We start from the raw sequence: 15,815 nt of genomic DNA on the forward strand, positions 1-15,815 counted from the left end.
TGGGCTGTTTGCTTTGGTAAGTGTCGTCCTCGTCCTCTGACCCCAATGGGAGCTGACACCTAGACCGTTGCCGTCTTCCCACCTCACTCCTTGTCTCCATGGAAGTCAGATGCTTTTTCCTGTTTCCTCAAAATATAAGACCCAGAAGAGCAGAACGGTTTTCATTGCAACAAAAAAAAAGTTGAATTTGAAGCAAAAAAGAATTGAAAATGTTACACTCCAGGCCAAAAGGGCATTTTGTCGCTCCTTATTTTTACAGCCACAATGCAGTAACAACTCCCACAATGGCAGTTTTTACTTTTATCAGCTGTTTAAATTTGTTGGTGCTGCAGTATTGACATTTTTTAAAATTATATTTGTAGTTCATTTTATCCCCTCCCACATTCAAAAGTGAATCGATGAAAAATGTGACTCACCATTTACATACTGGAGCATCTAATATGCAGTTTTGTTGACGCATCTAAATTTGAAATAGCTTCATTTAAAACTGAACAAAACGGGTAGAACAAACGCGATTTCAGAGGCGTTCAGGAACCCAGCCTTGACTACTGTGATTACCTAATTCCTCAGAGATCACGGCGAGACTCGCGCTGCCAGAGCCGTTGACACGATGTGGAGAAATGTCACCAGCCGTCATGAAACCCATCACCCCAATCAATCAATCACCGCGCTCCCCCCTGCTCACGGGTTGGTGGATCTCCTGTTGGGATCCGGTTATAGAGGGTCCCTAAATGCAGCATCTTTCACTGTCAACAATTACTGCGCCTCTGGAAGGTTGAGCTTGTCAGAACCGGCGGATTGTCCGGGTCTGTGTGTGTCAGGCTGAAGGTGCAGGAACCTGCCAGACTGAGAAAAGTGATGAAAGAAAAGCGGCGACCAGAACAGCGCGAGATAGAGATGTGAAGACGTGTGAGGAAGCCCGGCGCCGATGTGTTGGGCCGAGAGAAACTCGATCGTCTTACTGCTGCAGGAAAGCTAATCGATCAATAGCTGCCTCAGTGTGAGCCTGAGGTACAGTCAGACAAGATTTGTGGGGAAATGAAGTCCTGCTATCTCCGGCAACGGAAAACAACCCAAAAAGGGTGATGAAAACCGAAGCTCTCAGTGTGAGAAATGTGCGTGAAACGCTCAGAATTATTTTCAGGTATGGATCCTGCTTTAATCGATTAGTTTCCTGTTTTTATTGAAGCTGAAGGCAACGGAACTTCACCTCTGTCACACCTTAATGCTTAAACGTTTGACAAGAGATTCATTTGGATGGTGGTTTTCAAATATTATAAAAGAATAAAAGATAAAATAATATAGTTTTCAATAGTCTTGATCAAGTCAGAGAACAGGATCGAGACAAACGTCTTTTTATGTCGGTAAATTTGAGCTGCAATCACAAATGGTATGGGAACAGATGAAGTCAAAGTCAAAGGAGCCTCTTTTGCAACTGGTCACTCGATCAACACAAAGACAGTGTCAGTCCCAGGTTTGATAACAGGCCTTTTGACCACACAAAACCAGTGTTTTTAGCAGCTTTTTCAAAACGCCTGTTTCGCTTCTTCTAGACAACCTGTGATGTCATAACCCGGGGCTCTGGGTGCCCAGTCACAGAAAGTCGTCACCACCCGGAGTATGCTATCCAAGATGGCCTCCCCGAACGTAAACAAGTATCAGAAATTTTACATCAATGAAATTCAAAACGTGTTTTGTCTTTAACTGGCGGGTTTTCTACTCGCAAATGCAGTGCGTATTATATCAAGACGATGCAGACAAGGCACATGTGAGAATAACTTTTGTGGGTTAAGTTATTTTCTGACTGCGGCTGCAACTTCCCACTTCCAAAGGAAGTATAATGCAGAACTATAGCCCAGTCTTTCATACCAAAAGTCACAAAATCTTCGGATCTAAATGTAGTTTCCATTTTATTTGCACCAGATTTGTGTTGTTTGTCTGTGGTGTGCGTAAATCCACTCCCCCTCTGCGCCACATAGAGGCCTGGCATGTGCACTACATCATCTTTCCTGACCTCTGAGGCCCCAGATTTCAAATGTCTGGTTGGACACTTACACCTGTTTTAGAAACTGATCTCGCGTGAATTTGACTGAAACCTCAAATGTAAACTCCTGACACAGCAATTTTTCAGACCCGTCAAACAGCCTGGGAATCCAATCCTCTCCTTTGCGAATCTTTGGAAATTACAGTCAAATCTTTCTTGCCATCTCCTGCTCTCAACTGCGGTTCTGCTGCTGTCATACTGCATCAGTGCGCTGCTGATTACTTCCACCTTGTCTCCCTCGTCAGGAAATGATTCTGACACGCACTCACACCCTACTTTCGCCGCATCAATATGCGTGCGATGAAAAAAGAAAAAAAACTGCAGACAGTAAATAAATAATGAAAGGCGAGTTGGGAGGGAAGAGTCCCAGCGATGTGTGCGGCTCCTTTTACTCTGGTTCTGTTGACCTCTGACTCATTCAGCACAGTGATGTGGTGCGCGGCGTGAATATGCAAATTCCCCTTCAAATTTTACTGGACAGAATTTTTGTCAAATAAAGCTGAGTGGATTCCACAGAAAGCTGCTGTATCCTGAGTTTTGACTCCTATGACAGTAGAGTTGATGGTTCCTGTCCTCCACTGGACTGGTCGGTAGCACACTTGTACCTGTATGTCTCCAGGACCCAGAGACATGCCGGTTGGATGAGGGCTGACCCTTCCCCTGGTCATGGACTGTTTGTTCCTCTTGCCTCTGGCAGGAGGCTGCGGTCCATCCAGACCAGAACCTCCCATCACCGGAACAGCTTCTTCCCCTCGGCCGTCTGACTGTTGAATTCGTGAAGAGCCTTTGTTGTTATTCTATTTATTTTATTTTATTTTTTCTGTCAGCACTTTATTCCAAAACACTTTCCTAGTTGGTGGGATCCCCACTAACCTTGGCAATAAATTTGATTCTGATTCTATAAACTGCCATCATTGCTCCGAAAAGTAATTCAGATCCTGGTAAGGCAAGCAAGGTGCACCCTCCTTGTGTTGTTCTGCTGTCCCACTTGAGTCTGAGCTGCCTTCACACCAACCCTTCAGTCGCTTCAGTAGCTCACAGTCAATTGTCATAGTCAAGTCAGAGACAGGATTGAAATGTTTTTAATGCTAATAGAAACACTTGGAGATACTGGTGAACTTCAACAAAATGAAGTTAAAGTCAGCCAGGAAGTTGTTGGCTCATTGATAACACGCTAGGTTGCAACTGAGCTTCACTCCAGCTACAGTACATCTGGAGCTTCAGTAGCTTAGCAGTCGTGGTGTTTCAGTCAAGAGTGAGGTGGCCCTGGGTTGATGTTGACCTGAGACTTTACGAATTGGGGATTTTCATCCAGTGTAACGTTGATCTGAATTCGCAGTTGTCATATTTCTGACACTGAGTGGCAGCCACTTTTAAAAGAGACTGACAGAATTTCAAGACGCTGCCTTTCAAGACGTTCTGACCTCAGAGTTAGTTTCCTCCTCGAACGTCTGCGTGTGGACTCTACTTGATCCCCGGCCTCTTAGCCTGACCCTGGGATGCCCCCCAATACAGCCATACAGTGCCAGCCTCCTGTCGTCCAACACGCCTCCAGCTGACCGCTACGGTTTCCAGCTCTTCATTCTGTAAGTTTCTTCTGTGCAGAAGAAACTTATGTCCTGTCAACAACATTGTCAAGTGGACAAGAAGTGTTGATTCATTTCTTTATCTATCCACTGCGAAGCCTCACTCCAAAAATATGCTGGGAAACCACGACATTTGGTCATGGTGAGACGGAAAACTGCGCTACAGAAACATGCAACCACAAACTACGGCTTTGTACAGGTACTATGCGGTGTGCGCCCCCTACTGACCAGCCATCGCTGCTCTTCCACTCTCATCAGGGGAGGATGCTGTGCAGTAGTGTTGGGTCGATGAGGTTTCACGAAACAGTGTCCTGATTTTCAGAGACCAACAGATGGCGCTGTCTGCTGTAAAATGTTTGGACTTGAACAACTAGTTCTAGTGCCCTCGACTGGCCTCGGAAAATCGGGACACTGTGTCATGAAGCCTCATCAGGCCATCACTACTGTGCAGGGTTGTCCAGGTGAAAGACGGCCATGTGGTTCATCTCCTCCCACCTGTCACCACACGCCGAGGACCATGACGGAAACACAAACCTCGCCCTCAGATGTTTGGTGAACGACTTTTCTGCGGTGCTTAATAAGCGCATTGTTGGGGATGCTGTGGCCGTGAGGTGCGAGCTGAGCTTTAGATCATGTGGTCAACATGCTCAGGTGGCCGGCGCCGGTCTCCAGCAGGAAACCCATCAGCACCGCTGAGGACGCGGAACTTTAATCCCGGCTCCGGAGGGCAGAATGGGAGCTCGGGGAAGGATTAGAGAGAGCCGTCTCAGATATTATTTAATCTCAGCGGCGAGGGGCGAGAGCGAGCCGCCGCATCCCTGATGCACCTTATCAGCCCGTGATGACCGGCGAGGGGGATTCAGTGGCTGAGCGCCACATTACCAGCACCACCACCGCGGCGGAGCATTTGAAGTCTCGCCGGCCTCCGCCAGTCAGCGGCTCAATTTGGGTGTTGGCAAGCGTGTTCAGTCAGGGGAGAAGTCCGTCCCGGATGATTTCCTCCTCCTCCGCTCGCTCTCCTCAGCACCATCTCCCCCTCAGCTACCACCCAAATAAGCCTTCCCCTTCACCACTCACACACACACACGCACACACCCTCCCCTTACCCGTGAAACCCAAAGACCCAGCAATCACTCAGTTGCTCACGCTATCTCAGGAGCACGTCTTGCTTCATCCCCCCATCCGCCATCCCCCCCGCCCCCCCTCGCCTCCCCTAATGCATTCCAGCATGACAAACCACATGGGATTTCACTAGTCCTTTAAAGTCTGCTGCCTCTGGGAACCGCACTTCTCCATGCAACATTTTAGTATTCCAGGAATACGTGACTGGGAAGGCAACCGATGCCGCTATTTTTCTCACCATCGCCGGTTTTGAGTGAAAGAAATCGTCCTCTTCTGTCAAGATCTGTTTTTATTATAACACATAAAAGCATCACAACAACAATATACAAATTTTTTGTAATTCTTGAACCGAAAAACACGTTTTACACATGCAACAATAGGGTTTAAGACAATGAGAAACTGATTTCAACTGTTTTGGAATGTATTTCTTTGAAGAAGAAAGGTCCAGACTAGTCATGGGGTCGAGTGTTCCATAGGCTCCGTGTTTTAACTGCCCTCAAGAATCATTTAAGTGCTTCGGTAAAACAGTGGAATTAGACGTCCTGTCTTAAATAATAAGGGTTTTTTTTACAAGTTTTCGCCCAAGACAATGTGCCCTGAATAGCAGCGCGTCAACACAAATTCAAAAAGCCACTGAAAATGTCAATTATATCTCCAAAATGCTGCTGCCATCCACGAACCAGTCCGCCTAATGAGAGGATCAGCCAAAGAAAAATCCAAAATAAGTGGATGAATTCTTCAAATCAATAAGCAGAAGGTTCCAATCCGAATAGATTATTGCTCCAGATTTGCGTGAGTTTGTCGTCAATCCTTGTGGCTGCTTCTGTTTTTGTCTGATTGTCTGTGTGTGTGTGTCCTTCGCGCAGGATGGGCTGTCGATCGACAGCCACGACACTAAAAACACATTCATAGACACCAAAATATACATTATGATACTGTCGTAAAAGGTACAATAATTACACAGAAATGAAAATTACAGAGTTAAAACAACACCGTTAGGGTTTTCTTTTCATCTCAGTTCCGTTCGTGTGTCAAGAGTCCGATCGTCTCTGCTGACGGATGCCGACGTCCTCCTCTAAAAGAACCACCTGAAAGCTTCTCCGTTGTTGACCGGCGTCCTCTGCGGGAGACAGAAAGCAGAAAGAGAAACATCATTCCACGAGTTCAGGATGCAGCGATGGCGCCATTTGCATGTGTTGATGCGTGACTCAAGGGCACCTGTGAGGAGCTGAAGTTCTAACAGTACAACTGATGCCGGCAGAGTTTCACCTTCACAGCTGAGTGGAGAAGCTCTGCCCAGTCAGGACCAGCACATGAGAAGGAAGATGAATGACACAGCGCCGAGACGGCAACTTCATATCGAGGAAGAAAACTCACCTATTATGTAAACTACTTCAAAAGTGATGCACCGACATGTAATATCAAAATGTAATGTTTCACTTGTGAAGCCGCTTGTTTGGATTTCACCTGGCAACAAAAGATCCTTCACTTCAGAAAGCAGCTCACAAAGGACTCAGTAAAGCAAATCCACTTTCATGTGTCTGCAGCCATAAAACTGTTATCGTTCATTCACCAGTTTTAGAGTTGCAGGGTGATGCTGCTACAGTTTTGACAGCTTGGGAAATACAGCAGTGGACTGCCTGTTCACCAAGGTGACGCCGGTTCGAATCCTGGTCATGACATGATTTTTATTTTGGCACGAGCCAACAATATTCTTGGATACTGGAAGGTGTTTCACTGATTCGATGGTAAACAAGACTATAATAGTTTGGGATTTTTCATTAGTTTTTGTATTTATTTAGTTTTGAATTTTTGTCTTTCAAATTCAGTTAGTTTTAACCAGTATTTAAAGATGGTTGGCTAAGTTTTTTTTTTTATTTTATTTTTTTAAAAAGCTTAGTTTCAGTTTAGTTTTAATTAGTTTTAGTGTTGGTTTTAGTTTCATTTTTCCTTCAATATGGGGTACTGGAAGAAGATTGAAGATTGAAATGGATCACAAAAATAGTAATAAAACCTCAACGAAAGACACCATGTAAAGAAAGTTTATACTTGTCAGGTCATCAACACGTGACGTCATGAATAGTCGTAAAACCAGCTGAGCCAAAAATGTTTCTTCATGAATTAAAAAAAAGACAAAAACAAAGGACAATTTCCCAATAATTTTAGTTTCATTTGATTTATTTCGTTAACTGATAATGCTGTTACTTTTTAAAATGGTTATTTCATTTAACAAAAAATGATTTTCAATTCTAGTTTTCATTTTTCGCTAGTTTTCCTTAACAATAATAACCTTGATGGTAAGTCCTATGTGAAACCAGCTCTTAGCAACATATTAGGTACTTTACATGAAACAGATATGGGATTTAAACCAGTTTAAATGAAGAAGAAGAAGAAGAAAGCACAAAACACACAACAGAAAAATAGATGAAAACAGATGCAACAGTGACATCATGTTGGTTCAAATGTGTTTTTAAAAGTCGGCACGGACTGGGCCACTCTTATCTCCTCGGGCAGACTCTCGGATGGAAAAAGCTGGACCCGTCCTTGAGTTCTGCCTGGTCTTTGGAGCGACTATTCAGGACCCACATGAGGATCTGAGCCAAGCGAAGAGAATCTAAAACAGGAAGCCAGTGGAAGGAAGCTAAAACTGGGCACATGTGTGGCTGAACGCGACATGGTGTTTGCATCAGGGTCGAAGCCCAGCTCACAGTTCAAAACTCCAAACTCCCAAGGACGAAGACAAGAGCCCTGCCAAGCGTCTCCTCCAGCGCCAGCCGAGGTGATTACATCCACGTCCCGCCCACAGCCACATCATCATTACGTGGGGTGAGATATTCAACACAAATTCCCAGGAAGCAACAATGAGGCGTTTAATTACTGCCAGCTCCAGACGCAGTCGGGGGGAACAGAGCACGGTTTCAATTTGTGCTGAAGCCAGCAAGCACCCCACGTCAGGTGGCGTCAGCCTTTTGGAACGGCCGTACATTTACGTTGATGCCACGGCACGTGAAGTGACTTGAACACCAGTCGGTCATGTGATCTGCACGTCCACGGACACACTTTCGCTTTGTCGGGGAGAAAAACACGACCCTGGAAACCAGAGCCTTTGGAGGGAACGTGTCCCCGACGCAGGAACTCTGACCGCACGCTTCTCTCCACTGCTATCGTGCCATCGTGTGTATGATGATAATAGTCATCATTTAAGCCGCTAATCTGTAACTGGCTCACTACACATGCAAGACTTCCTCTATCACCCTGCAACTCTCACTCCCAAGAGTTTCATGAGCAATAGGATCCTGGGAAGGACGGGCCGTCCACTGTCGCCCAAAAAAGTTAACTGCAATGGAAAGACGAAAAGAGAAGTAGCAGAGGTGGAAGAAGACGTTGCCATTTCGGCGAAAGGTTTCCCTTTGTGCTTGGAACTGGGTAACTCCCAGTTACGCCGCCTGGTAACAATCCCTTATGCACGATTTCCAAGTGGGATAGTGGGAGAATTGTCACCAACCTGAGCGCACAATCCAAGATGGCTTCCCCAAACGTAAACAAGAAGTAGAAGTTTTGAAATGGGCTGAGAGAAACAAATCCAATCCGATATTTTTAAGACGTCTCTCTGGAAAAGGCTTTTGCGGACGTCACTGTATTGTTTCTGACTTCGGTGTGGGAATGTGTGAGACGGGGAGACACTGATGGCAACTGGATGTCAGTTGCTATTTATAACTCCTTTCTCTTCTCCTTAGTGACGGTACTGAAAGTCACCGTGACTAAAATGCACGGGCGTTTGATGGACTTTAAATAGTAACTGACACATTTTTAAACATATAATGAATGGAGCGCCATCCTCTGTGTGTTTTTTTTTTTTGTGTTGCGCTGCCAATGCGTCAACAAGCAACGCTGCAGGCTGCCTTATTCGTCAGTATTGGGATAAACCTGGCCTTATATTTCAGGAGGAAGTGCCCTCAAACCGAGCAGTCCTCCAGGCTGTGTTCACCTCATGCAAGGTCTACAATACAAGTTACACCAACACATTCTCACTCTCAAATACTTGATATATTCCAGGGGTCTTTTGCGGTCAATGTTGGTCGCTCGCTATTGTCCACTTCAATAGCGATATTTGGTGCCTTGAGTGTGAGAATGTGTTGGTTAAAAAGTGTTTTTTTTTTGCATTTAAACAACGTAGAACTGGACAAGAACCATAGTCAAGGGTGAGGTGTGTATACTACTAGATATTAGAAAGAAAATATGACAACACCATTCCAACCACCATTCCTCAGACCTATTTTGATCAATCATAGTAACCGAAATGGCAGACACAAAGTTATTTTTACACAAAAAGGTGATTTCACATTTGTTATTCCACTTATTTCCACTCTGACACCATCATTTACCCTTTTTTTCCACACGACATGAGGCAGCTTCAGTTATTCTTCCAAGTGAGCTGCCCGGAACAGCAGGACACCTTCATCTCCAATTTAAAATCTCCAACCAAAGAAGACACCACACGTCCACGTGACGCTTCTTTGGCCTAATTGTGGTGACCACACACCGTCTGCTCCCTGAAATGTACATTCATTAGCACTGCTGTTCTTTTTTTTGATGCAGAATTAGAAGCTGGGAACATTTCTCAAGACAGAGAAAACCTAATTGGTGACTGCAGTGTGAGAAACGCTGCGGCTGAGATCAAAGCTCATGCTCGGTTATTAACATGTTCTCGATTGTCAAACATTAAGTGATTTAACAGGCGATTTGTTGTTATTTTCTTGACACTGTTAAATAATAAATTGCCTTTTTTGATTTTAGTAAATGGACTTGATGTGCCACATAGAGTCTGAGTCAGATAAATATCCGTTATATGTAGGTGTTTGTTGAAAAAGTCTCATATGTTTGTTATTTACCTCACTGTTTTAAACGGAGTCTCGTCTGGACGGAGACCCACATCTATGCTTTCTTATTAGCTATAGCTAGCACACCACTTGTGTTTAGCAAGTTGCCTCATAAATGTTGGTTTAAAAATGCAGAGAGAAGTCGACCTGTAACGTCTTTGGTTCAGTTGCAGGTCGACTCCTCTCTGCTTTTTTAATGGAAAAAGCACAAGAAAGCAAAAGGCTAGTAGCTGCAGCTAATGGTGAATAACACAGCATTTATGTTGGTAACAGCAAACACACTCCACAACTGTTTTAAAAACAAGTCTTCTGAAGAAAACAAAAACAGTTTTTAAAAATTGTTTTTTATTTACTGATATTATATTTCTTTGATCATTCACCTACAGTGCTATTTTTTTCATGTTAATATAAATGCGTTGTTTTTCTTCCCTTTATAGCATTTATATTTTATTCATTTATTTTTTTTAAATGTGGAAAATGCTGTTGAGTTTCAGTATTGTGAGAACCCCAATTCCCCACTCTCACAAAACAAATAAAATCTTGACCAGTACAAATGGTTTTCAGAATGAATTGGATACCTAAACTAGTCCTATATGGTCAGAACCTTCCAAGCACAGCCATCACTCATGCTACAAATATTTCATTCCTATTTCCGATTCCTCTTCTTTCGGTTAAACACAGGCTGTCTGCCATTGAACTAAAGCAAAAGGGAAGAAAGATCCACTGACCTTGAACACAACTGAGAATGAACAATGTAACCAAACATCTCGGTTCAAATTTATACAGAAGACAAGCAACAGATTTTCTTTCAGGCTCTCCTCCTTAAACTTGAATAAACTACCTCTATAATAGTACCTCTACCTGATGACATCATCATGTTGCAACTTCATGCGTACATATCTTCCTAGTATCTTCACATATTTGGGGTGAAATCTTAAAGGGCAACATCAGGTAAGAAACAATTTCATTAAAACAGTAACAAGTGAGATAAAAAATTGGACGTGCCGTGTTCAGTAAGACAGTAAAACTAGGTTTTCGAAGGAAGAACATGGAGACAAAGGAGCAGAAGCCGCTCAGAAAAAGTGCTGCTGGGAAATTGTTTATCTTGATCTATATTCCGCTATTGATCAGTCCCTGGTGGAAGTGTGGCTCGCCAAAGCCAGTAATGACCCTGATCTGGGCACTTGACATGTCTCTGTTTTGTTAAGTTCTCACATTATCGATCCAGCGGGGCTCTTGAGTGCAGCTTGGTTCCACTCCCGGGTCTCATCAGCTCAGCGCGGCGTGGCGACCGGCACAAGAAGGCTCAATTAGCACGACCCGCATTGTCTGCTCCGCCACCTTCATGTGCCATTGGTGCAGTCTGTCACTCAGCGAGGTCGGAGAAAACTGCACTGCACTGAAGCGGGTCACCAAGATGGCGGCGCGGAAAAGAAAGCGATAATCTTAAATCTAAATGGTTTCCGGGAATCAGAGAGTTAAGATATCAGAATCAGAATCAGAATCATATCCTCTATTGTCATTGTAGCAGATGATACAACGAAACTGAGTGGCATCTCCCTTGTGCAACAGCATAGTAATAAAAACTAAGTGGTAATAATAATATAAGAATGAAGAAAAAGTGTGGCATGTCTGCCTAAACATCTTTCAGACCCTGCGATGCCATAATATTGAACTGAATATATCAGTGTCAACAAGCTTTTTGAATACGTCAATTTAATAGACAAACATTTGACATATAATCTTGCTCTTTTCATCATATATGTTTATAGGTTGGAATATCTCAACAAACAATAATTAAAAAAGCATTTTTAAGATTTATCTTTGACTTTGTTTTGACCGTTTCATTGTTTTATTTATTGTTCATTGAGCACAAGAACAAGATGGCTGCCATAAATCCATGAATCATTTCCATATCATATTTTTTTCTCTTCATTCTTTTTTTGTGATCAGTGACTTTTGTTATCTATTTACTTGCTTTTGATAAAATAAAAACAGCAATAAATAGTAAATAAAAAAATGATAAATTTGGACTGTTTTGTTTGCTTGAAAATAATTGAATCATCCTTTGTTGTGTTAGTTGTGACACCGCTGTTATAAGCATTAAGTAGTTCCAGGTGAGGAGCCCGAGGTTCATCCCATCGCCTGCCTGTGTAGCTGAGAGCAGCCAAACCTGACGTCCAGCACCGGCACCACTGCCTGGTGATGGAGGAGGGAAGCGACTGAAGGATTTGCTGAGAAGCCTCCGAACCTCAGATTAACCCCCGGAGCAGCGCAGAGGTGAGTTGGCGCCGGTGGCTTCCAGCGATAAGGACGCGGCTAATGCTGACCCGAGGAGACGATTCTGCTGGAGACTGATCCTCCCCGACCGCGACCGCCGAGACGTAAACACGATGAGTTCCTAATTATAAAGGACTAATGAGATTTGTAGCGACTCCTCCTCTGAACTCGCCGGCCGCATTTGAAACCGAGCCCATCCCGACGCCGAAGCCGATTCCTCATCACTTCTCATTTAGAGCCTCACGTTTGGTCATGAACTGTGAGTCACGCTGTCGGAGGAACTAAAGCGCTGATTCGGGGAGAAAGTGAGTCAACGACTGCAGTCAGCTGAAACTCTGAATTCAGCAGATGAACTCACATCCACAAGGATCCAGAAATCCTCATGAAGTCAAGGTCTTCCACGTGTCTTTTCCGACACTTTCACTCAAAATCTCCGATATATTTGGAGTCCATATTTCTCCTGTCAGAAGGTGAGTCCATGCAAATGTTGTATTTATTGACCTGCAAGATCAGCTCAATCCTCCGACTATATATTTCCAACCCATGAAAGACATGAGAAGCAGGCAGCCCTGCCCTTCCCCCCGCCCTCCCCCCACCATCCACCCGCAGCCTTGAAGCCACACGGAGCTGGGGCCGGAGATAAACCACTCACGACGATGAGGATGATAATGGCAGACGCTGCAGCGCCTCAAAATTCAATCAGCGCCGGGACGTCAATGCGGATGAATGTAAAAGTGAAATATGCTCACCAGCGTGTGTTAAAAGACGTCACACTGGGCTGGCGGAAACAACAACAGGCGATGAAGGGGACGATGAAGGGAAGGGAAAAAGTGAGGGAGCGGAGAAAAAAGAAGCAGCTAGAGGAAAAAAAAAGGAAAAAAAAGGTCTCTGCTTCTCACAGCAGAATCACACTGGCATTTAGAGCAGCCCTGCTTTAACCACAGACTGAGAATAAATTAGCCTTTTGAACTCGGGGTGATTGCAAATGTGCCCCGCTTTCTCTCGAGACATGTCTGGCACTCACCCTCGGCTCTGCGCTTACAGCCTTGTCAGCCCCAACTTCTCCTCTCCAGCCGACACACATCCCATCATTTAACCTGAATTCTGCCGTCATCTGACAAAATCACGTCTATTTTTAGTCCAGGAAGTTTCTCTGCACTTGAGAGGGACTTTTGGAGATGAAATAGGTTCAAACATGAAGCCTGTACCTAGTGGGTAACTGGCGATGTGATCGACTCAAAGAACCAGCCGATGGCAACGTGTTTTGGCCTTGTTCAACTACAACAGGTCAGTTACTAGGATTTGAATGTCATGACTCTTGGGGCCAATCTGCATGTGCCATTCAATGGTTCAACCACTGGAACAGTTGAAACCTGATCAGGCAGTAGGTGTTTTATGAGTTCACTTGAAGCTATTTAGGACCTCTGACAGCACTGACGGAGAACTGGCTGGTTGAACGTCCATAAAAAAACTATGAAGTTTCAACAAGATCACTATGTAATTATAGTGTTTTACGTAAAACAAAGTGAAGACATCGTCGCACCGCTGCCGTTTCCCTTGCAGATGGATGCCCCACTCACTTCCACCCGGAAGTCATCTCCATCTTCCTCAACAGATCGAACCTCATTTCACAGACACACAAGTTGACACCGAAACATTCTGGTGTTGCCGCCTGGAGGTTCTTTGCTTTTAATCTCCTCATCTTCCAAGGCCGTCTTTGATATCACCAGCCGCCAGATAGCTTGTTTGCACTCGTGTTGCATCAACGTTGACAACAGTCCTTCACCTACCTCTCAACGAAGTGAGACCAAGCAAAAGGTAGCAATCGTATTGGGCTCCAAATTCGGTACTTTTACTGGCCCCAACCAAATTCCATCGGTACGACTGAGAACTGATTCCTGTAAGTCACATGGTACCAACTACGATGTCACAGTACCAACAGTGGGAGGATGACTAGCTATGTTTGTTAAGGATTATGTGTAGAGAAATATATTGACGATAAAAAAAATGCTGTTTAATACCTCGTAAACACACAAAAACCGACCAAGGATTAGGACCATTGAAACCTGACACACTGTATTGGTTCAAATGCGAAAAGTTCCCATCCCTAAATAGTGTAAGTGTCAACAAACCTCACTGCTAAATGTTGTCAAACACAACTAACTGGACAAGCTGTGCTTCAGCATTGAGGTTGAGGCCCCGAACCCGAGATGGAGTCAAGACCAAAACATGAGCAAGTCAGAACCAAGACAGGGACGAAACTGGGACTGATCTGAAACTGAATGCAGAACACAGTAGCATTTGTTTCTGTAATATTGACGAATACATTTATTCCGTACATGGGAAGGACATCCTGACAGTAGTATATCACTTGTCATTTCTTCCAAAATAATTCACGAGTGGCGATGCACCATGACTTAAGAGCTGAAATCTTTAAACTTACAATGTGATAAAGACACACACTGTGGAAATAAAGCTAAATACTGACTGCACTTTGAGCTCTCTATTTCCCCTCTTCTGTAAGACATGTTCTTCAAGACGGTGTGTGTACAGTGTATATCAGACCTGGGCAAATTGAGGCCCAGTACTGGTTCAATAGTAAACACAACACATTCATGACTACATTTTTGATGATTTTTTTCATACCATATTTACACTTCTAAATATCCTTACTTCCATTGAACCCGGTTCATTTCGTCCTCATTACTTAAGATTGTTTCCGTCTCGTTTCATAGTCATTCGTAGTCATTTCTTACGGCATAATGGTCTCTCACAGCAGTCACAGTTGATAATGTGGCCCTTTAGGAAATTTAACCGCCAACCTCTGGTGTGTATGGACACATGCTGGGAAATTGGGTTGGTGTTATGTACACAAAAGACTTCAAAATTTCACACATTTTTGCCGTTAAAAAAAGCCCAGACACCTGAATTATATCCAAAACTCAGGTTCAGCATCACACCAACCTTAGCGCTGTACGATCTCGCAACTGTAGCGTGTTTGATTTTCATTAAGATGGTAAATATGGCGGCACTGTGAGACTGGATCCCTCGACTGGTCAACCGCAACTGACTTCATAACAGCTGGTGATGACAAGTCGTAACGAGTCAGGGAAACTTGAACTGGCGTCTGAGAAAACCTCGAGAGCCTGTCAAAAACTCACCGTGTCGCAAGTATGAGGAGAAGAAGGTGGAACTCTCAGCAACTCACTCGGCCTTAACTGATGCGTTATATATTGCCTGTCACTCCGTCCTGAAGGAAAATTGGAGCGGTGCCGAGCTCAAGCCTGGAAGGCAATTTATCACATGCATCCCCAACGCTTGGTGGTGGTTGAAATCTCCTCTCTTTGCTTGTATCCGATATTGAAGCTACCCAGCGCCATTTATTAAAGCTAAGGCTGCAAGGCCGCAGTCGCAGACAGCCAGCCCCGCTTCGCAGCCTTGGCCGCGAGTACTGCATGCAAACACACGCTACCACACCCTGGATTCAACCAGAGTACAGCAAGTCTAGTCCAGCCGGGACGGAACAAATGTGCGCGAGTTAGCCTGCCTGTCATTTCGCTCAAAAACGGATGCACAGATTCCAGAGAAAATTTCAAGCGATGGTTACTAAGAACAGATTATAAAATTTTGAATTATCATTAGAATCCACCAGTCATTTGAAGATTTGTCACTCTCTGTGGTTCAGAAGGAGCTGAGTGAACTCGGAAACCTCCGCCCCACCCGCCAAGTTGTGTCACCGGATGTAGGATTTCCAAGTCAGAGAGTCTCACCACCGAGAGTATGTCATCCAAGATGGCTACCCCAAGACATAAACAGGAAGTAGAAGTTTTAAATCAACGGAATATGCTAGAAACAAACATCGGCAAACTAAAGTTTCCTTAAATTCCTTAAGTAGCTCGAACG

General features: G+C 44.2%; 1 protein-coding gene across 1 annotated transcript in view; it reads right to left on the reverse strand.

The window, feature by feature from the left end:
• Positions 1–5,069: 5,069 nt before the first annotated feature.
• cxxc4 (CXXC finger 4) overlaps positions 5,070–15,815 on the reverse strand; it is a 30,797-nt gene continuing 20,051 nt past the window's right edge. Inside the window, exon 3 of the mRNA XM_053855051.1 lies at positions 5,070–5,872. Within this exon, the coding sequence (XP_053711026.1) occupies positions 5,828–5,872 (45 nt within the window). The 3' untranslated portion in view covers positions 5,070–5,827. The remainder of the gene's footprint in view (positions 5,873–15,815) is intronic.

Source organism: Synchiropus splendidus, chromosome 2, assembly GCF_027744825.2.
Source record: "Synchiropus splendidus isolate RoL2022-P1 chromosome 2, RoL_Sspl_1.0, whole genome shotgun sequence".
Taxonomy (NCBI): domain Eukaryota; kingdom Metazoa; phylum Chordata; class Actinopteri; order Syngnathiformes; family Callionymidae; genus Synchiropus; species Synchiropus splendidus.